The 22,344-nt window shown below is 42.5% G+C and overlaps 1 protein-coding gene across 2 annotated transcripts in view; it reads left to right on the top strand.

The window, feature by feature from the left end:
• LRRK1 (leucine rich repeat kinase 1) overlaps nucleotides 1–22,344 on the top strand; it is a 171,160-nt gene that overhangs the window by 98,419 nt on the left and 50,397 nt on the right. For both annotated transcript variants that reach the window (XM_081289694.1, XM_081289695.1), the window contains exons 7-10: nucleotides 18,961–19,187; nucleotides 20,168–20,295; nucleotides 20,391–20,554; nucleotides 21,417–21,554. In XM_081289694.1, coding sequence (XP_081145820.1) covers nucleotides 18,961–19,187; nucleotides 20,168–20,295; nucleotides 20,391–20,554; nucleotides 21,417–21,554 — 657 coding nt within the window. The remainder of the gene's footprint in view (nucleotides 1–18,960; nucleotides 19,188–20,167; nucleotides 20,296–20,390; nucleotides 20,555–21,416; nucleotides 21,555–22,344) is intronic.

Below are 22,344 nucleotides of genomic sequence, written 5' to 3'. Positions count from 1 at the left end.
TTATCCATTCATCTGTTGAGGGGCACCTACGTTGGTTCCATAGCTTGGCTATTATGAATTGAGCTGCTATGAACATTGATGTGGCTGCATCACTGTCACTCGGTATATGCCAGGAAGTAGGATAACCGGGTCAAATGGTTGTTCCATTCCAAGTTTTCTGAGGAATCTCCATATTGCTTTGCAGAGTGGTTACACCAATTTGCAGTCTCACCAGCAACGTATGAGTGTACCTTTCCCCCACATCTTTGCCAACATTTATTGTTGCTTATATTCTTGATAATTGCCTTCTGACTGGAGTGACATGAAATCTTAGAGTAGTTTTAATTGCATTTCTCTATTTATCAGTAATGTTAAACATTTTTTCATATATTTATTGACCATTTGTATTTCTTCTTCTTCTGTGAAGTATCTATTCAGATCCTTAGCCCATTTATTGAGTAGGTTATTTGTTTTTTTATGTTGAGTTTTTTGAGTTCTTTATATATCCTGGAGATGAATCTTGTATCTGAGGTACGGGTGGCAAAGATTTTCTCCCATTCTGTAGGCTCTCTCTCCACATTCTTGATTATTTCCTTTGCTGTTAAGAAGTCTAGCATATTTTTAACTCAGGTTTCCCTTTCCCTTTGAACTGAAATGCCATCGTCAGCATTGCTACATATATTTGTATACATTCTGGGTTTGCAAGTAGTGGTACACTGGCCGCTTCCTCTCTTTCTGGCGAATACCACACTACTTTGATTATAGACATTTTTATTTAAGTCTTACAATCTGTTCATGCAAGTTTTCCACTTTTTTTTCTAAGTTACTTATTAGACTAGACACTTGTTCAATTTTGTACAATTCCCATGGTCACTCTGCTTATGCAGATTTTACATCATTTAATGAGATTTTATTTTGTCTTCTTAAAGATCTTGGAACTCTCTTTTTTTATTGTTTTTTTTTTCCACAATTTCAGTGGGAGATATATATTTCCCATTTCCTTTTCCATCCTGATATTACTGGTGTTCAGATGGAGAAAGGGGTTTTTTTGTTTGTTTGTTTGTTTGTGTTTTAGACAGTCATCATCTTCTCTTATTAATTCAGGTGGTTTTTAGTAGAGTTTCTTGAGATTTCTTAGGTATATGATTAAGTCATCTGCAAATTGAAAACAAGTTTGTCTCTTCTTTTTAAATAGTTGTGTAACTTATTGTATTCTCTGTCTTACTGTGTATCACTAGAAATTTAGAAAGTTGAATAATCATGATGATAGCAGGTGTATCTATCTTGTTTCTAATCTTAAAGGTCTTGGTGTCAGCAATTTACAAACAACTTCCATAGGCTTTTGGTAAGTGTATTCTCGTGTTTAGATAGTTCCTGTGCTTTCAGTTTTGCTTAGAGTTTTTATTAGGAAAGTGTATTACTCAGATTTCTGTCATTGTGTCAAAATACCTGAGATAAATAACTTAAAAGAAGGAAAGGTTTATTTTGGCTCCTGGTTTCAGAGATTTTAGTCCATACTCACCTAGTCCTGTCATTTTGGCCTATAATGAGGCAAAGCATTGTGGCTGGGAGTACATAGTAGAGCAAAGCTGCTTATGTCATGGTGGCCAGGAAACCTAGAGAAAGGGGCAAGGGACCCAATACCCATTAAAGGAAGGGCAAGCCCCCAGGGACCTAACTTCCTCCTACTAGGCTGCTCCTAGAAGGCTCAGGCACCAAGCCTTTAACACGTGAGCCTGTGAGACCTTTAAAATTCAAACCATAGCAGAAAGGTTGTTGAATTTTGTCAAATGTCCTTTTCATCACTATTGATATATTCATATAGTTTTTCTATTCTATTGATTTAATAAATGATATGATAGTTTTGACCTAACCTTGATTTCCTGTAATAAACACTAGTTGTTTTGTTTTTAACTGCTGGATTTCAGCTACTGACACTTTATTGACAGTTTTTATATCCATATTTGAAGATGACTTGATCAATAGTTTTTTATTGTTATTGTTTAATGCGATTTGATATAAGATTATGCTTATTTCACATGATTTGGGGAACTTTCTATTTTGTTACGATCTGGAAATGTTTTGTAGGAAATATTGATGTTAAAGTTACTTAGATAAAGCAAGTCTGTTTGCTGACTTCTTTTAAAGTCATTGGTCAGTTCCCTTACATGTAGTTAAGGAGATGGAATTTTGGTAGAAAATCGTTTATTTCCTTTAGATTTTTTATTTGCCCTCATGGCGCTGCTTTTATTTTCCCTGTATCTTTTTCTGGATTTGCAATTCCATTTCTCTTTTCATTTATGATGCTAAAGTTTGTTTTTTGTTTTTGTTTTGTTTTGTTTTGCTTTACTTTTTCTCTACAAAACTTAATCTAAACAGCCAATGATTATGTATTTTAGTGGCCCTATTGAGGAACTTGAAAAATTTTATTGATGTTCGTGATTTGTTTTATCTGGTATTTTGTTAATTTCAGCTTCATCTGGACTAACTCCCTTCATATGTCCTCTTTGGGTATTTGGTTGTTGATGGTGAAGTCACAGCAAAACCCCAACACTAGACTTCCCGCTTCTATTATGGGCTCCAGTCTTTGCTACTCTGGCTCTGTCTGGTACTTCCTCCCTCTGTGTGTCTTGCTTTCTTCATCTGGAAAAGGGAAAAAGCACCTGTCTCAGAGGATTCTTGACAATTAAATATGGTACTATTTGTTGCATTCTAATAGCAATGTCTAGCACACGGCAAGGACCTACCTAATAGACAGACATCACCTATTATTGTTGTACAGTTGAGTTCCAGGAGCCCCCACAATACCCAGATCCACAAATGATCAAGTCCCTTTTATGAAGTGGCATAGTATTTCTGTACAGCCTATGCACATCTTCCTGATGCATTAAATCATCTCTATATGAATAATAACACAATGCAAATGCTATATAACTAGCTGTTATTTCTAATTATTTAAGGAATAATAACAAGAAGAAAAGTTTGTACATGTTTGGCACAGATGCAGTCTTTTTAAAATGATTTTGATCCATGGTTAGTTAAATCTACATGTAGAAACCATGGATATGGAACCTGGCTATAGTTCCTTTTTCAGATTTCTTGAGTTGAATATTTGTTTATTTCTATTTTTTTCTCTAAATGTAACTCATAGGTCATATTATTATTCAAGCCCTTATTTGTGCTTTATCAGAATCTAAAATACAGTTATAGTGATCTATACTTATATGGATGCATAATTGTACATGTTCAAATGTACATACATATACATCTACTCTTATGTATATTTTCCACACTTCTACTAAATTTTTTCTCATTCTTCTTTCGTTTCTATAAGGCCTGCTTCACATACCTGGTTTGTGACTTTTCACCTACAGATATTTATTTTCATTTTATCAACACTTTAGTCCTCTTGGTGCCTCTGTCCTACAAACTAAGTTAATCTACTCTTCCCGTGGCCATATTGTCCTCTTTCTCTTTGTGTCAACGAAGAAGCTTTCTCTGACTTTTATATTCTTTTTTTTTTCTTTGTGTTCAGTTTTTACCTTGAGTGTGTGTCTTTTGAAAGAAGACCCTACTCGGTTCACATTTGTCACATTTGTATGGGATCTGCCATATTGGTTTACTCTTCCCACCTTTTTTTTAAATGGTGCCGACAATGGAACCCAGGACCTTACACATACCAGGCAAGCATTCTACCATTGATCTATAACCTAGCACTCATCTTTTTTGTATATATTTATTGTTATTTCTTTTTCACCCTTCCTTTATTCCTGCTAATTTCCTTGTTTCTAAAAATACTGGCATTCTACTTTCTGCACCTTGTTATCCCTTTGTGTCTTGGTTGGTTTTCTCAAGCTATAAAGCAGAGAGAATTCTACCCACTGTGGAGGGCAGCTCTGCATTGAGCACAGGGCCTGGCACACAGTAAATGCTCAATATTAATCAGTGTTCACTGGTTACTATTATTATTAGCCTCATGATGCAAAAAGAAATAATGATCATCTAACCCTTGCCTTTATTTTATAACGGTTATTTTTCACAACCCTTTATCATCATATTTGGTCCTCTCTGTACCTCAGTAAGAATCACAGGGAATATAGTGTATTTTGCATATGAAAATATTGAGGTATTAAGATTTACATGACTTGTTCAAGGATAACAAATACTAGACAAGGTTGACGTCCAGACCAAAGCATGTATTTCCTGAAGCCAGAGCTGTTCCCCCTTTTCCAATTTCTGAAATGTACTTCCCAGATTCCATGGAGACCAGTGACTCTCACTTTTCTGCACATCAGAATACCTAGGAGTTTTTAAATGCTCAATGGTCAGGCCACACCCTTCACTGATTAAATTCATATATTGAAGATGGGACCCAGCATCAGAAGTTTAAAAAATTTCCCAGGTGATTCCCACATGCACCAGGGTTGAGAGCAGTGGTTTTGATTTTCTTGGCCCGAGGTTAAAAGCAGAAACAGTCGGCATCTCAGCCTGTGATCTGTCCTGCAGGGTGACTCCCACCATGTGTGTCAAGGGTGGCAAAGAGCACGGAAGTGATGGTTGCATTTGCCAGTGAAGAGACAAAGAAAAGACAATGTTGCTTTTCTTCTCCTTGGTTTTCTGGGTCGAATCAGAAGAGGAAATGAAATTTCAGCACAGCCTGAGTCATAAGGATTCCTTGGGCTTCCCTAAAGCAGGTGTTATTTTTATGATTTAAGTGAATTTCAAAAGCCAGTGCCTTAGAGTGGATGTGTCTGGCTGCCCCTCAACCTCTACCCTGCAATAGCACATTCCCTCTGGGCTGCTGGCTGGGGAGAGGAGGGGGCTGGTTGCCTGGAGAGGTCTGGAAGGGAACAATGACTCAGGAGCCAGAGGTAAGCTCTCCTGCCTTTCCAGATATCCCCTGGGATTGTACTGACATTTGGGGTTTGGAATATTTAATTACTAATGGTAGGCATAAGAAGAGTGCTCTGTTGACATGATCCGTGGCCTGAAAGTTCCCTTGACTTTACCGGCATCCACGGCAGTGACCTTGTTGAAGTAATAATCCCACCAGGGCACTCGTGACATGGGTTACCTCCAGGGCTGGTGAGTAGGTCATTGGGTGCCATGCAGTGACATTTTAGGGTGATCGTCTTCTGTGCCATTTTGTTTTTTGTGTGTTTGTGCTCTGCCTCCCCCACTGGCCAGTGGGGATTTTTTAATATCGTTGCTGCCTTTATGGAAGCCACAGCTAGTCTGGTGACAGTGACCCTCCACTGCATGTTTAGGCCCGGCACTGCCTGGTTCTCAAGCTTCCAGAATCCACCTCCGTTGGCAACAGAGGGTTTCCCATGGCCGGTGTCTGGCTCCTTGGGTTTTGTTGGTGTTTGGGTAACCAGGTTCCAGAAGCCAGACTGCACGGTCTGGTCCGCTCCAACATACTTTTGAAAGAACAAAAGTAAAGCCAAGCTGGACCTGGCAAAGCCATTTCCCTGGCTGCCCAGTAGTCCTCTTAGAGCTGCCAACTCTTGCCTGCATGTCTAATAATACAGCCTGGGTTCGTGGAGAACATTCTGTCAGTGTTTCTCTCTGTTGCCATGAAAAATAGCTTATTGCTTTACACCCAGAGAGGAGCACGAAAATGCAGAAATGCCAGGAAAGGCTTAACCAGGTCCTAGAATTACCACAATGTCCATCCCCATTCAGCAGTTAGAGGTCCACGCTGCAGGGTTTGCTGGGGCGGTTTTAAGTGTTGGAAATAAATGAGAGCCAAAATTAATTTTGAAACAACCCAGTGGGGAAATTGTTAATTTCCTCTTTCAAATCTGGCAAATAATTTGAAGTTAAAGGGGAATTTATAACACCAATAATTATTATTATTACGTTTTTGGATTTGCTCTGGCTTATATAGCTGAAAAGTTCTGGATAAGCCACCACTCGTGTGGTGCCTGAGCACAGCCACACTTTCTATGCTGAAGAAGGCCCTTCATCTGAGTGATCCAGTAGATCTGGAATTTGTATTTGCAGGATGCTCATAAAGGGGTGGGAAGCAGCAAAGGAGGCCTCTCTGCCTTTGCTGGAGCCTGTGGAAGCTGCTAATAGTGTCAGCTGAGCACACGCTCATGAGTGTGTCTGATGGCCACGGGCTGCCAGCCTTTCCTGAGACACTTAAGGCCTCTGGGGGGCACTCTCGTCTTAAGTAAGGCCTCATATTTGGTACAAAGGGTATTATTCATGAGTTTTGTGCTTTCAAGAGTATTTCCACACCCAGTGCCACCATCTTGGTTTCTTATATCCCGCTCATAGCTAGTGGTACTGTTTCATGTGGAAGAGATGGGAATTGGCACCCCCAGATTTAAATCTGTGAACCAGCAAGACTCCCAGGGGTAAGAGGCAATGCCAGGAAGCAGATTCTGAATCCCCATGTCTTGGTCTTTTCACCATCAACTTTTATGAGGAAGAGAAAGCCCTCAGCTGCCCTCCAAAAGTCATGAAAGCAAATTCAGGACTGTTCCAGGCATCTTTCCATCAATTCTCTTTTGTCTTGTGAGAAATTCAGCCCATTACAGTAGTCCCTTGTTATCTGTGCTTTTCACTTTCCACAGTTTTAGTTGCCAGTAGTCAACTTTGGTTCAAAAATATTAAAAGGAAAATTCCAGAAATAAATTTATACACTTCAAATTGTATATTATTCTGAGCATTGTGATAAAGTCTCACACTGTCCCACTCCATCCCACTTGAGATGTGAATCAACCCCTTGACCAGTATATCCATGCTATATATGATACCTGACTGTTAATTACTTAGTAACTGGCTCGGTAATTAGATTACTTATCAGGATATCATAGGGCTTGTGTTCAAGTAAAGCTTATTTTACTTCATGGTGATTCCAAAGCACAAGAGTAGTGATGCTGGCAATTCAGATATTTTGAGAGAGAGCGAGAGCATTCACACAATGTTTATCATAGTATTTTGATATAATTCTTCCATTTTATTATGAGTTTGTATTGATAATCTCTTACTATGTCTAAGTTATAAATTAAAGTTGGATCAAAAGTTGTAGGAAAAAAACACATTTATATACAGGGTTTGAGACTCTTAATAGTTTTTAGACATCCACTGGGGGTCTTGAAACACATCTGCCATGGATAAGGAGAAACAACTGTATTGTGTCTGTTTTCTCTAGTTTCCAAATAATGGATCTTTTAAGTAGGCATCTTTCAAGTAGGCATTCATCTTGTCCTAGCACTAGATGAATATCATAATACTATCACCAAATGCCTAGAACTCAGAAGCAGCCAGGCCGTATCTACACCTTGGCAGTTGCATTGCTCACAGATTCCTTTGGCTAAGAAGTTAAGCAACATAGCAGTTAATTTACACATCAGAAGACACAGACAGCAAATCATGGCATGGCATATACAACCTTACTGGCAATTACAGAAATTCAGATTAAAACAACTTAAAAATACTGTCACTCCTATTAAACTAGCAAAAATAAATAGAAACCCTGAGTAAGACATTTGGCCGGGCTGTGGAGCAATAGGCGCACCAGTATCACGATCCTGCCACTATAAATTGGTCCCATGTGTGTAAAAGTAATTGGCATCACATGATAAAACCTATACAAGTTTTTTCTCCCCCAGTGAGCTGCTCAGAGTTTGATATTTCTTTTCTGAAAGTTATCACTAGGACATAATCACAAACAAGATGAAAGCCTGCATTTATAAGAATTGGGGGCTACCCAAAATATCCAAAAGCACGGTAGAGACAATACTGTCCAATGCTATACCAGCAGGTGGACCCTTCCCAACCAGGAAATAAGTGTGCCTGCCTCTTCAGCACTCTACATTGTTCCTTAATCCAGGGACACCCTACGAATCCCAGCCTTAGCCTCGCATAACACCCTCAGGAAAATCTTCCTTACCCCAAAACCTGGTCACACACTCTTACGTCTCTCAGAATTTCCCATCTGGTTTTTTAGTTAGTTGGTTGGTTGGTTGGTTTTGGTTTTGGTTTTTCATAGCACTTACCAAAGTTTGGGGTTGTGTGTTTGGGTGGCATTCTTGTTAAATGTCAATTCTTCAACTGGACTGGACTGCTTCTTGAAAACAGGGACCTTGGCCACTCTTGCTCACTGTGTGTGTCCCCACAGTGTAGGGCCTGAGACAGGATTAATAGATGGTTGCATGAATGGATAGGAGTTGGGTATTTTATTGATGGATGGTTGCATGTGAATAGGTAGATGGGTAATTGCATGAATGAATAGGGGGATGAATGGATGGATGGATGGATGGATGGATGGGTGGGTGGGTGGGTGGATAGCAGGATGGATGGATGACTGAAATTTTATATATGCATTGGCCTCCTTTCTATCTACATAGACCAAATAATCTATCTTAATCTCTTATTCGTTCCTGCGAGGTAAAATTGTTGTCCTTATTTAAAAGTTGAGGAAACTGAGGATTCTTCTACTAGTAAATTCAATGGCTTAGTTAACTGCACCCAGTTATTTTTATTTCTTGCTTTTCTCTCTCAAATAGCTCTTGGCAAAATTCCTAAGTTGGAACAGATGACAAGCAATTTCTTGTAAGTGTCCTATTTTTTAAAAGGAATAACTGAAATGCTACAGGAAAAACAAGTACAATGTTGATTTTAGGGATAAAAACCCTCTCTTTACCTGCTTTTAAGAATTTTAGTGAAGACAAAGTAACACATTTTCCTAAATAACTTTTGACATTCCAATGATTAAAGGAGGAATACTGTGTTTCCCTTCCTGTGCTGGAGGGTGCTTTGGGCTTCCCTAAGTGGCCACCATGCTGTTTTGTTGAGACCCTATTTGTCCTCCACACTGAAATATTTGAGTTTGGTCTAGTTGTTTTCTATTTTTAAAGCTTTTATTACATTTTTGCATCCATGTACATACATGTAACGGTGCTGGAATTTTAATGGCCCTTGCAAAATTACTAGTTTTGACCCATAAAACGAAGTGAGTCCTGCATTAAGGAACCATTTATGTAACATGGGGACTATTTGTTCTTTGAAAGATTTGATTGAAAACAATTTATATTGGATGAACAGCCTTTGGGGGTGATTCCTTAGTTATTTTCCTTGTTTATCTCAGACAGTATTTTTTCTTCTAAAGGATCTTTATGTTTGTGAGTAAAATTTGCATGTCAGTGTAGCCAGCTGGTTTGTTATCTCTAGTGGAGGACAAAATCTCCCTTAACGTAAACACTGATTTTTACATCACTTGTTTTAGTGTCGTTTTCACTATTTTCACTTATTTTATTATTTTTTCCACAATACTACATGCAGTAGTCCTTAAAACTATGTGTATCACTTTCATGTAGTATATACATATATGTGTGTGTGTGTGTATCGAGAGAGAGACAGCATACAATTAATGATACTTTATTTATTATGAAGTGAGTTTTGACATTTCATTATTTTTTCAAACACCCTAGAATTGATTTTATGTGTTGACCTCATTGTTTTAACTTAATTTTGGTCTTTCTTTTCTTAGTCTAATTATTTTCATTTTCCTGCTGTCTTTTAACTTTCTGTTCAAAGTGGAGTGAGGCAAGTTCTGTTTCACTTTTACTAGTTTTTTTTTTTTTACTGTGATTTGAGTTGTGCCTTCTCTTCTCTATTAATTGTGAAGCTTTCATTATTCTGAAAGTGTCTCTCTTGGGTGCTGGTTTTTCCTCATCTGCTCAAGCATTTTCTAAAAGAGTATATTTAACGTCCAAACAATCAGGCATGTTTTTTTTTTCCTTTCTTCATTGGTTTCTTCCTTTACCTTGTCTTCTTCTGGGCAAAAGATACATATGACAAGAGATAAGGTGCATAGGAAGCCTGCCTTTTAAATTTGCTTTTCCTTTATATCTCAGAATCTAATTAATCGATAAGAAAGCTTCTTGTCTATGTAAAACAGAATTCTTTCTCTTGCCCCAATCCTTTGTGGATCTCCCATTGCTATTTTAATATATATTCCATAATTTCTCTATTTTTTGTGTATATTTCATCTCTTACATTCTGCTAATGCCTTTCTTGCATTTCCATGTTTCTTTTACCCATTTTTTCCTGTGTCATAACATAAAGATTCATCACCATGGCATTTGGGCGTTGCAGTCCTTTGTCTTTTATCATGATTGCCCTGCCTTGGTTTTTCTCTCCTGGTGCCTTTGAATTGCTTCGTCAGCTTTCCCATGATTGGTGAACATAGAGGCACAGTTGAAGGGAAATAGATCAAGCACCAGGCATCCAAATTGCCATCCTGATCCTATGGCCTTTGAACAAGTCACCTCTCTGAGTTTTTTGTGAAAAAGTACACCAACTTTAAAGGGTTACTGTCAAGCTTAGAGTTAGGGTGAAAAATGTGCTTTGCACACACCTAATGGAGTTGCAAAGAGGGTGTTACCATCAGATCCTAGCTCAGCTTCCAAACTGCTCACCTACAGAGTCTGGTCTCAAATGTACCTGGTTTAAACAGGGTTCTTCAGAGAGAGAGAACCAGTAGGATGGATGCATGAGAGGGGACTTGTTAGAGGAACTGAGTCATGCAGTTGTGGATGCTGAGAATTCCCACTACAGGCCATCTGCAAGCTGGAGACCATGGGATGCTGATAAATTGGCTCAGGTCAAGTCTGATGACCTAAGAAACCAGGGACTATTGCTGTAAGTTCTAGAGTCAGATGGCTAGAGAAGATAGAGTTCTGGTATCCAAGGGTAGGAGAAGAGCATCCCAGCTCCAGGAGAGAGGAAGAAAGTCACTTTTCCCTACTTTCATGTTCTATCTGGGCCCCTTACTGATGGGATTGTACCTTCCCACGCTGAGATGGGATCTTCCACCAGTTAGTCCACCAACTTACAGACCCATCAAGAAAGAATGCAGCTGCACATAGTGAGTGGTACACACTTGCAATTCCAACTACTGAGGAGGCTGAAGCAGGAGGATCAAAAGCAAGACCCTGCCTCAAAATAAAATTTAGAAAGAGTTGGGATGTAACTCAGTGGTAGAACACTTGACTAGCATGTGTGAGGCCCTGAGTTTAGTCCCCAGAGCCACAGGGTGAGGGACAGGAGGTGGAACACCAGAAATAATGCTTTTCCAGCTATATAGATTTTTAAAATATTTTTAACACCTAAAATTATCCATCACAGAATGCTTACAGGCATGGACTGCTGTGTTTATTACTTAATCTATAATCAGAAGTTAGTCTTGTGAGTTTTTTTTTTGAATTTAACATTTCTCATTTATTGAGCTTCTATGGCAATGTTTCCTTTGTTTGTTTGTCTTACGGTATGTTGGCAGCTAACCAGTGCTAATTCTGATATTTACAACATTTTTAGCAAACATGCTCTTGGGCCAGGACTGGTTTCATTTTTGTCTCTCCTGCGGTCATTTAATTAACTGAAACCCTTCTGAGATTAGAAGGATCTCTGCTCCCTTTCCTCATCTCTCCCTTCCCTCTTCTCTGTGGTTCTTCTTCTCAGGACCTTTCTGCAGTTCTGCTTTTACACCACAGAGTCCTCACAGGTTCTCCCCTAATTGGGTGGCTGATTTTACTATCATTTTCTCTGCCTTTCAGTGGTATGTTTGTAACCTACTCTCCCAGCAGGCAGCCCTGCAGATTTTCAAGAATCTGGTACTTTCTTTTCCTGTCTCCATCCGCGGGCTCTGTTGGTGGAATGTCCTGGGCCCTCAGGTCTTGAATCCTCCTCCCCACCTCCTTTCATGTGTCACCATCTGTGTGAGTTTCCCAGAGCTGCCATAACCAAAGGCCAAAACCTGTGTGGCTGGAAGCAGCAGAAATTGTTTCTCTCGCAGTTCTGAAGGCCAGAATTCAAAATCAAGGTCTGGGCTCCTTCCAGGACTCTGACGGGGGAGTCCTGCCGCACTTCCCAGCTTCTGGTGTTGGCCAGCAATGCTCGAGTTCCTTGGCTAGTAGGTGCCTCGTTCCTGTCACATGGCCACATTCTCCCTGTGTATCTTCATGTCATCTTCTCATAAGGACACCAGTCGCACTGAAGGAGGGCTTACCCTAATAACCTCATTTTAACTTGATTGCCTCTGTAAAGACCCTAATTCTAATTAATAACTCTCTGAGGTATGAGGTGTGGAAGGACTTCAGCATATCTTTTTGGAGGGACACGTTCAACCCATCGCCCTAACCTTGCAACCATTGCACATAGCCTGGATTCACCCTCCATGGGCAGCCACATGTGCTAGGTCAACAGCAGTCAAGTTTCCATGTCCTTTCCATCTTTGTCAATGTCCTCCCTCACCTTAACAGCCTGTTTCCACCAGACACAGAGACTTGAGAAGTAGGTATTTAGAAGACTTCACTGAGGATTTTGTCTGGGGTCAAGGTCAAGGCACAGCCTATTCTGGTTCTGTTGGAGCCTTGGCATACACAAGGAAGTGGGGACAGAGCTGCTGTCCCAGCATGGCTCATTCTCTGTCCAGCTGGATCCCTCTCACTCAGAGCCGCTCCTGATGGTCTGAGTTCCCTGCTTTCAGGCTTGAAATTTACCCCAACCGACCCCCTTCTTCAGCCATCATTTCTTCTCTTCTGTCATTGGCCTTGCTCAGTTGACTTGGCATAAGTCTTCACATGTCACCATCTGTGTGAGTTTCTGGGACCCAGAGTCACTGGGTCTGCTGCTCTGAGCTTCTTTATTTTGGGGGTATTATCTTTGATTTGTTCCTCAGGCCTTTGAGAGAGTTGATTCCTTTTAAATTAGACCAGTAGATTGAGCACCTTTTCCAGCTGCTCGCTAGTTCTATCAAAATGGCTCTTGTCTTCCTGGCTGGCTCAACAAGGAGAAAGTGTCTTCCACCATCATGGCAGGAATCTTTGCTTACCTCCAAAACTTGAGTTTGTATGGACCAAGGATTGAAAAATAAATCATAGAACATTCCGTGTATTCCTGCCATTTTAACATGTGTGTCTTAATTGAATGGACATCTTTTTCGAGGGACTTTCAGTCTCCAGTGGGGACAACCTGACCCAATTACCTACAGATGTTTAGCACAGACCAACCAACAGGAACAATGAGCTGGGAACAGAGCAAGAAGAGCTATGAGTTCTCGCTTATGGGGTCGGCAGAGACCTGCTAAGGCGTGAACATCAACACAAAATCAGGCAGAGGCACACCTGCCTGTGCCAGGAGCCAAGAATCTTTTTTCTGTGTCAGCCTGAATCTCCAGAGCTTCAAAACCAGGCTAAAAAGTATTGTGGACTAGCTCTTGATTAGCCCTTTTTTTCTTTCACCAGTAGGGTTTAACTGGCATCGAAACTTAAAAGATGTCATGGTGGCCAGTACCATGTGTGTCCAGTGACTTCCAGAAGTATTGTATCAGGAGAGATAATTGCTTCCCTGGACAGCAGGCTCCATGGAGACCATCCTTGTGCATCACTCTCGGTAGGGAACCCATGGCCCTTAAACACATCGAATCCTCTTGAAACCATCCCAGTCACTACCAAGGCCTAAGAAGACAAGCTTTCTAAGTCATGATTCTGGGCCTTCTGGGGAGAGTGGTACTTCCTCTTACTTAGCCTGCCATTTAAAGGGCTCAAGCTGGAAGACAAACAAGAACACATTTTCCATCTGTGTACGCAGGGGTGGGTGTGGCTGACCGTTGAGTTGGTGGGAGTCTGCAGCCAGCTGTCTTTGATTTTGCAGTTCAGCCTTCATGGACTGGATTACGCAATGGCTGGCCGTGCTTCCCCAGACCCTTGTTTATTGTTGTTATGCCTGGACTAAACACAAATAAGCAATGAGCACTTCAGGGCTTGCTGGGCCTGTTTCTGTGTCAAGTACATGGACATCATTTTAATTGGACATTCTCTCTCCTTTCTTTGTGGCAATTTGTGAACACTGAAGCACCCTGGAATGCCTGTGCACCAGATAGACAATGCATTGCGTAATCCAGAGTTCCCAAACCAACCCAAGACCCGGTGGAAGCCTTACGTGTCTGTCCACCTCTGTCTAACCCAGATACCATTTTGCCATGTGACTCTCCCAAGAGTGCTGTCATGTTTTCAAACCTCTTCTGCCTTTTCCCACCTCTCTCTGCACTTGAGTTTATCAGATGTCGGTCATGAAGAAACCCAGCTGGTGTAGGACCTAAAAAGAACTCTAGAACCTGGCAGCAGCCTCTGCTTCCTCCTCTCCCCAGTGTCTAAGGAAGTCAGTAGTACACATGGCCATTCATTCTTCTTGGTGATTTTCTTCTGATAGGATGGTCACCCCAAAAGAAGCATGGAAGGTTTCCATGAAGAGTTCTTCTTTAGCTAGATGGTCGACCACCTACTGTGTACTCATATATGAGTCCATGAAGATCAAGGAACCCTTGAGTAGGGCAGCCCGAGAGGCACACCATGCACAGGTGTGCATGCTCATACCTCTTTCCCTCTGGACCCTAACCTCTCTGGGTTTGGTTCTGTCTGCAGTGCTGCAGCTTTATTCCCACCCCACTGCCTAGCAGGACAGTTAACACTTAACAGTTAATAGATCAACCCTGCCCATGGAATCTTGGAGCCCTTGCTGAGTTTAGGACACCCACCATCTAAAGGAGGCAAGCTCTTAGGAGTGTTTTCAAGGTTTTTCTTGGCTCCAGGCCCAGCCAACCTTATTTCCCATGCAGTCTTCTCATCTCCACACTTTCTGTCACCATGACAATGCTATCCCAGGGGGAACACCTGGAGCCCCAGAGGACCTGGCAGCCCTTGGGCACCCTGGGACAGTCACCCATAGTGAGTGCACATCCTCTTACCCCTCACTCCCATCCTGTGAATGCCAGGGTTGGACCCACTTTCTGAGCCCTGTGGTTCATTTCCAGGCAAGTAGTGTCTGCGCTTTGATTGTCGTATCTCTTCAGCCTTGATTCCCCCGCTCAACTTCTTTCACCTAGAACAAATTAGTCCCGCAAACAGCAGGAATGTAGGACAACTACTGCTCTTGGCAGGTGGAGAGAGGTTGTAGAGTAAGAGGGTGAGAATGGAAGTTGGAAACATGGGTTAGGGGAAGATCCTGGAGGCGTGAAGATCTTCTGCTGAAGGTAAAGCTGGAGTGGGAGAGCGGTTGGAGGAATTTTAGCAGACATCTTAAGATGATATAGATGATATTTTAAGATGATTGATCTTATTAGAGCTATATAGAAAGGAGGGCCTGCAGGTCTTGGGGGCTGTGTGCTCTCTCTGTACCCAAACATTTTAGTGTCTGCTGCATGGTGTACGTCACATGGAGCCATAAAGGAAGTCCAGGGCATGGGAGGTGTGTTCATCCAGGTTCTGATTGGCTAGGCCACCTGTCAGAGCAGAGAAGATGACCTATGGTTTGAGTCAGTGCAGCCCAGATTCAGTGGGGAACTTAATACAGGAGAAATTGAGCTAGATGAAGCCTGAGAAAGTGTCCACCTCCCCTGCAAGCTGCGCAGATCTCATGAAGTTAGTTAAGCAAACCGAGGTTGAGCCCTGCTCCTTATGCAGTTCAAGGCTGCACCTCCAGGTCAGGAGACATGGAGATGTAAGGAGGCTACCACTGTATCGTGGTACACAGAGCAACCTCGGTACTTGTCTCCCAAGGATGTCTAGTTCATCTGTGTCACATTTAGCTCATGTCACAGTAATAATCAAATTCTTTCCTGTTGTTTTGTTTATTCTCATTGTCTTGCAAATTTTTATTTGTAAGACTTTCCACAGACACCTAAAATCTGTTGTCAAAGTTTAAAACAAAAACCAGTCTCCTGGTTGGTTTTGAAACCTCCTTTTCATCTTGCATTTGGTTGCTGTTTTAAGTTTGCGTCCAAATCGTTTGATGTGTAACAACCACCATGGCCATACAGAGGGAGTGGAAGAAGTTGGAATGCAATCTGGACACCTTGGCTTGGCGTCCAGCTGTCTGGCCCCAACTCCCAGGACCTAGGTATGTCTCTGTGAGCTCAGGATGGAGACAGCGAGGCCCTGCAGAAGGCTGTCTTTGACTTGACTTTGCAAAGACTGCCTGGTGACCTTCCTCTCAGACTGTTGCTGAGTTGATCGCAGGGTTACCTCAAGACTCCCTAGTGAGGGGAGCCCACAGTGCTTTGCAGACCAGCAGCCAGAGAATACCCTGGATCCAAAAGTGACTTGGACATCAACTGACCCAAACCACTTATTTAATAGATTAAAACCAACAATACCAAAGTAAAGGGTGGTGCAGTTAGGGATTAATGAAAGGTTAAGAAGAACACAATGTGCTGAGTTTGAATTAGGGGCATCAGAACGCACTCTTGGTAAATGTAGAGCTGTGTCAGATCAATGGGCTGAGAAGCAGTGTCATTCCAGCAGTGACAAGCACACCTAACACCCTGATCTTGGTTTCTCAATTCCATTTTCCACTAAAGGGAATCAGGACTGGTTCCAGGGATTGGACTTGGACAGCATAAGAAACTAGAACAAGTCATTTTGCTCGGGAGTAAGGAAGCACCCAGAAACTGATAGGGCTATGTTAAAGGAACACAAGAGCCACCTAGATGGGACTCCCTCTGGAAAATTGGGGATAACTTAGACATCAAAAGAAATAATGATCATGATGCTTTGAATTTTTTTAAAAGGGATCTATGAGTCCAGAATGACATTTAAATGTGATGGGGGAGTACTCCTGTGCACAGAAGAATGCCAAGCAATAAAGGTAGAAACAGACATCATTTAGGGGAAAAAAATCACAGCTTTGCAACCACCGTTGTATTAATTGATTCAGAGCAAGAGTGACAATATTAAATCCACTGGGTGCAATGATGTAGGAGCAAGAGTATTCACATAGTGTCAGAGAATCACAGATTGTATGTTAATCACAAAAGGTAAAATGAAAGAATGAACAGATACCATCTTAACCAGGAAATCCAACTTGGCAGCAATAGTAAGATCACATGACATCTACTGCCCCCTGGTGGGAGTCAGTGGGAAGGACTCAACATTGTCTCCAAAGTGCTTCATCTAAACTTTAAGAAAACAATGAGTAAATTCAGATTAGGCCATTATTCTATAAAGACAACTGGAATGGCTTGGAAAATGACAATACCAATGTCAAAAATGCATGAGAACTCTTCCAGATTGAAGAAAAGTAATGGGACATGACAACTAAATGCAGTGTGTGGTTCTTGATGGGACCCAGGATCAGGACACAAGTAGTTATAGAAAACATTTCTTGGATAACTGAGATTAATTGAACATAAACTATGGACTTGATAATATTGGTGTGATGTTTCTTGAAAATTATATGCTAATATACTAAAATATCATTGTTCTTCATAAATATGTGCTGAAGATTTAGGGGTGAAGTGTTATGGTATATTGTTTTCTTACAAATGATTCAGCAAGCAGTAAGGTGGGTGTATGGGTGTGGATGTGTTTGTAGAGAAGAGAAACAGCAAATGTGACAATATATTAACAATTCGTGAATATATTTTTTAAATTTTTTTCAAACTTAAGATAAAAGGGAAGAAATACTGGGGGACGGGGTTGGGGGGCTGGGACTGGAGCCTGATCATTCCTTTGGTTCAGACCAGAGCTTGAAGGAGTATGTATGAATCCAGCCTTTCTGGATTTGGCTACGATAAAGACAAGTACACACTGCCATCTAGTGGCCATATAAGAACACCTCTGCTGCTGCCAGATTTTGAAAGCCAATTTATCCCACATCATTGGTACTTTTCCCACAGTCCCTGCGGGTTCTTAAATTTCCCATTTGCGAAGCACTAATTTTTGTTTATATTTCTGCTCCTTTAATTTTCCGTTACGGATTTCCAGTTGCTTTGGAGAAACAAGCCAAAAAGCAGATTTCCTCTCCTCAGAGACTAATTGAGCCCCAAATTCTTTGATAATCAAAAAGGAAAAGTCTGCTCATATGTGTTTAACCAGATCCCTTTTGCCACCCCACACCAGCAAACCACTGGACTTCCTGACTTCCTCTTATGGAAATAAACGAAGACCAACCAAATGAGGAAAGCCTTCACTCTGGGCTGACCACATTCAGGGTATCCGTCTCTGTCACTTGCATGTGGCAGTCTTAAAGTAGAAGAGGAATAGGAAAGCAACAAAGAGCAGGTCTCTCCCATGTGGCTGGCGGGGGCGGGGGGGGGGGGGGCTGTTCCTGGGAAGGCTGAGGCTGCTCACAAGAAGCAGGACATACTGTAGTATTGGTTAGGGAGCATATTTTAGTTTTTCTGATTGGTCCTAAGTCCAAAGCAGGAAAAAAATTTAGGGAAGTTATCATTTATTGATAAAGTCTTAGCCATTCTGGACTAATTATCATAGAAATTATTGTTTAGTTCACTGGACTGGCATATCTGCATATCTGTCTTGCAGCCGGCTAGCTTTCTGGGCTATTTATTATAGCTACAGAGGTTGGTTTCCTGGGCAGGTTCCTGTGGATTTGGGTCAGAGTTCTGTTTTCATATATGGTGTCACCATGGATCATTTGTATATTCAGTCTCTCACTTTGGAAGCAGCCAGTCCACAAAGCATGCAATGTGGTCTGGCACAGTGAGGGTGGCTGCAGAAGACAGCTGCCCTAATCATGGGAAAGAGAGCCCTGAAAGGACTCAGAAAGCCAGGTTGGGGTCCTTAACCTGCATCTCCAGTCTGGGAGAGGCTCCTCTATGCCTCGGTGGCCTCCCTTGCACACCATTCCTGCCGTGCTTCTGCCCCGACTGGAACCAGCCCCTTAAAGGTTGGCTGAGTCCACTGGCGCCCCCTGGAGTCTGGAGATTGAGTTGATGTAACCATGCAACTACCTGTAGGTTACAGGTGCGGATCAGAACAGATATGCCTCTGGTGCTGGCCACCGTGGCAGGTACTGGGAGACAAGATGGACATAGTCCCAGCATCTCAGGACTGTGTCTGGGGCAGGCACACAGACTCGCCCTTGAAGGAATCCTGCTGTATTCCACACCTGCATTGGTCCTGGACTCACCACTTGACTGTGCCCTTCCTTTTTCTCCAACACCAGGCCCTTCGTGTGAAGTGGTCCCATCTTAGGTTGCCCTGGGTGGACCTCGACTGGCTCATAGACATCTCTTGCCAGATCACGGAGCTCGATCTTTCTGCCAACTGCCTGGTTTCCCTCCCCTCAGTCATTCCCTGGGGACTCATCAACCTCCGGAAGCTGAATCTCTCGGACAACCACCTGGGGGAGCTGCCTGGCGTGCAGTCCTCAGATGAAATCATCTGCTCCAGGTGCGTGCTGGCTGTCACCACTGTCCTCCTGCAGGGGCTCCCTGGTTGTATTTTGTAGTTTTGAAAAACAGAAACTCTGTCTAAAATGGGAGCAGGAAGTTGTAGCTACGGTTATACAAGCTGTAGGGCACAAGGGAACAAGTTCCCGGCCCCTGTGCAGGTGAACACAGAAAGGTCTAGAGAGGTGATCTGGCCCGAGGTATACAGCTCACTCATGGCTGCACAGAACTGCTTGACCAAGACAGGCATCTCGATCCTGCACAGGAATCAGAGGATGATGGGCAGAAGCTTCCTGAACTAGTGGATGATTTCACTCCTCCCAGAGAAAGTGGAAAGGACCTCAGAGAAAAGGTCAAAACCATAGGACTTTAGCATCAAGTGGACAGTGTGAGTCACTGTCTGGAGGCCTTGGAGAAGGCTGAGCCCTTTCTCCTGAGGTTGCATGGAAAGGGGAAGGTTTACACTTCATTAATTCCTTTAGGATCCCTACCTGCAAGGCCTCAGATTTGAGCTGGTTGCGAAAGCTGAATCTCTAAAGTAAGAGAAAAGGATGTTGGAAAGAGCTTGGGGTCAGCATATGGACCTCACAAGTGAGCTCTGAACATCTCACACTTAAAGAGCCAGAGCCATGCAGCAAAGTCCTTAAGATGGGCAGATGGATGGCTCTGCAAGGGTCCAAAAGATTAAAAGCCCTGCTCCGTGGTCTTCAGCTGTCAGGACACCAGCTCATTTTGCTGTCGATGCCTGAGAAAGGTTTGAATCCCTGTTAGTCAGCAGGACCAAGGTTCATAAAGGAAAGATTTGATTTCCCTTTATGCCAAGGCTGGTAACAGTTAATCATCTGCACTACCTTTCCAGCATGCTCTCTAACCATGTGCAAGGAGAAAAAGAAAAAAAGTACACCTTGTTTCTGGAGAAATATGTAAAGTGGTGTTTTGTTCTTATTTCTTCTGCCTTGACTTTTTCTTCCCCAACCACAGGCTGCTTGAAATTGACATTTCCAGCAACAAGTTGTCCCACCTCCCACCCGGGTTCTTGCACCTCTCGAGACTTCAAAAACTGACAGCTTCCAAAAATTACTTAGAGAAATTGTTTGAAGAAGAAAGTGGTATGTTTTATCATCAGTGACCTGATATAATTAAGTCATTTTTTTTTCCTGACAGGGATATTTTTAACCAATTCATGCTTTTTCTTCCCCTCTAGCCACTAACTGGATTGGTCTTCGGAAGCTACAGGACCTCGATCTGTCTGACAATAAATTGACAGAGCTCCCCGCCCTTTTCCTGCACTCTTTCAAGTCACTCAGTTGTCTGAATGTCTCCAGAAACAACCTGAAGGCATTTCCAGAGCCCTGGGCCTGCCCTTTGGTTAGTATCCCAAAGAAAATCGTGAAAGCCACAGTCAACTCTGCCTGTCATGGGAGCCTCACAGAGAGTTCGTTCTCTCACTTCATCTTCTTGGTGGCCACCGTGGGTATGAGGACTATCGCTAGCATGTTGTAGCTGAGTGATGCTGTCACTCAGCATTGCAGCAAGCCAAAGTGTCTGAGGCCAGCAGCTCACCTGCAAGCCAGCCCTCTTGGCTCTGGGTGTCAAAGCTGCACTGTGACACCCCCAGAGCTTTCCAGAGCAGCAGCTTGCACCCTGGCCCAGGAGGATAGTTCCGCCCACAAAGGGAGGTTCAGTTCTCTTGCAACCACTATAAAATAAGACCAAGAAACAATCTGCATTCACCACACTGCCAGCTGAATGGTGTTTTTGTTTCTGGGGAATTTTTCTTGTTAAAACAAATGGAACATGGAGTGGCATAAAGAATATTTGTGCTTTGGTACTATTGGTTTTAAACCAGGAAATTCTCCATCACTCGCATTAACATTTCTAGTCTGACCATATGTGTGTGGGAAACCAGCTTCTCTCGAGAGCACGGTTCTGAATTGTTCCATTATTTCCGCGGACAATGGGCCGGATGTTCTGAAATGAAGGAGAAGGACTGTGAGCCACCTTCATCTCCCCAGGAAACGCTGCCGTTCCCATCCCTTCCTTGGAGCAAGGGCAGGACAGTGAGGGCAAGGAGAGTTCATAGCCTCGTTCCCCGCACTGCTCCGCATTTATTACAGAGCCCTATTATAATGGTCTTGTTTTTAAACATCAAATTTGGAAGCCGTCTTATAGGCCCCATTGCATTGAGAAAGCTAATTAATATTCGTTTTCTTTCTCATCAAACTCCTAGAAATGTTGTAAAGCATCCAAAAATGCCCTGGAATCCCTGCCAGACAAAATGGCTATCTTTTGGAAAAATCACCTCAAGGATTTGGATTTTTCAGAAAATGCACTGAAAGAAGTTCCCCTGGGACTTTTTCAGCTTGATGTAAGTCTAATAGCAGTTTCTCATTTTCAGCTTTGGTGAGAAAAATCACGCCAGCTTACAGTGAAATCTATGTGATTTTCCTGAGACAAATCGGGTGGGAGGTGGGGAGGGAAGGGAGTGAAGGAAAAGTTTAGCTATCAAAAATACACATGGTCAGGAGCAAAGATGGGAAGGTGGGGAGAACGTGTCCATGGGTACAGCTGTGCTAGGGTGCGGGAGGATGGGGTTGTTTCCCAGTGTTAGCTTTCCGTTACTGGAACAAATATTGGAGATAACCGACTTATAATGAAAAAAGGTTTCTTTGGACTCACAGTTTTTGAGGTTTCAGTGCATAATTGGTTGGCCCTTTTTCTTTGGAGCCTGTAGTGAGGTGGCACATTGCATGAGGGAGCTTGTGGTGGGGCAAAGCCACTCTCCTCGTGTTTGATACTCAAAAGGAAGAAAAAGAAGGAGATAGGGTCCCATTATCCTCTCCAAGGACACACCCTCAGTGACCAGAAGACCTCCATGTAGGCCCTACCTCTGTTTTTTTTAATATTTTTAGTTATAGATGGACACAGTGCCATTATTTTATTTTTATGTGGTGCTGAGGATCGAACCCCATGCCTCACATGTGCTAGGCAAGTGCTTTACCACTGAGCTACAATCCCAGCCCAGGTCCTTCCCTGTAAGAGCTCCACTGCCTCACAATGCAGTGGAGAATATTTGTGCTTGAGTCTGAATATTTGGACTTGAGTCTGATCCTTTAACACGTAAACCTGTGGGAGTCATTCCAGATCCAACCTACAGC

Source organism: Spermophilus citellus (assembly GCF_964194105.1).
Source record: "Spermophilus citellus genome assembly, chromosome: 4".
NCBI classification, from domain to species: Eukaryota; Metazoa; Chordata; class Mammalia; order Rodentia; family Sciuridae; genus Spermophilus; species Spermophilus citellus.
Note: the sequence above shows the minus strand (reverse complement) of the source record. Positions and strands in the feature narration are given on the sequence as shown.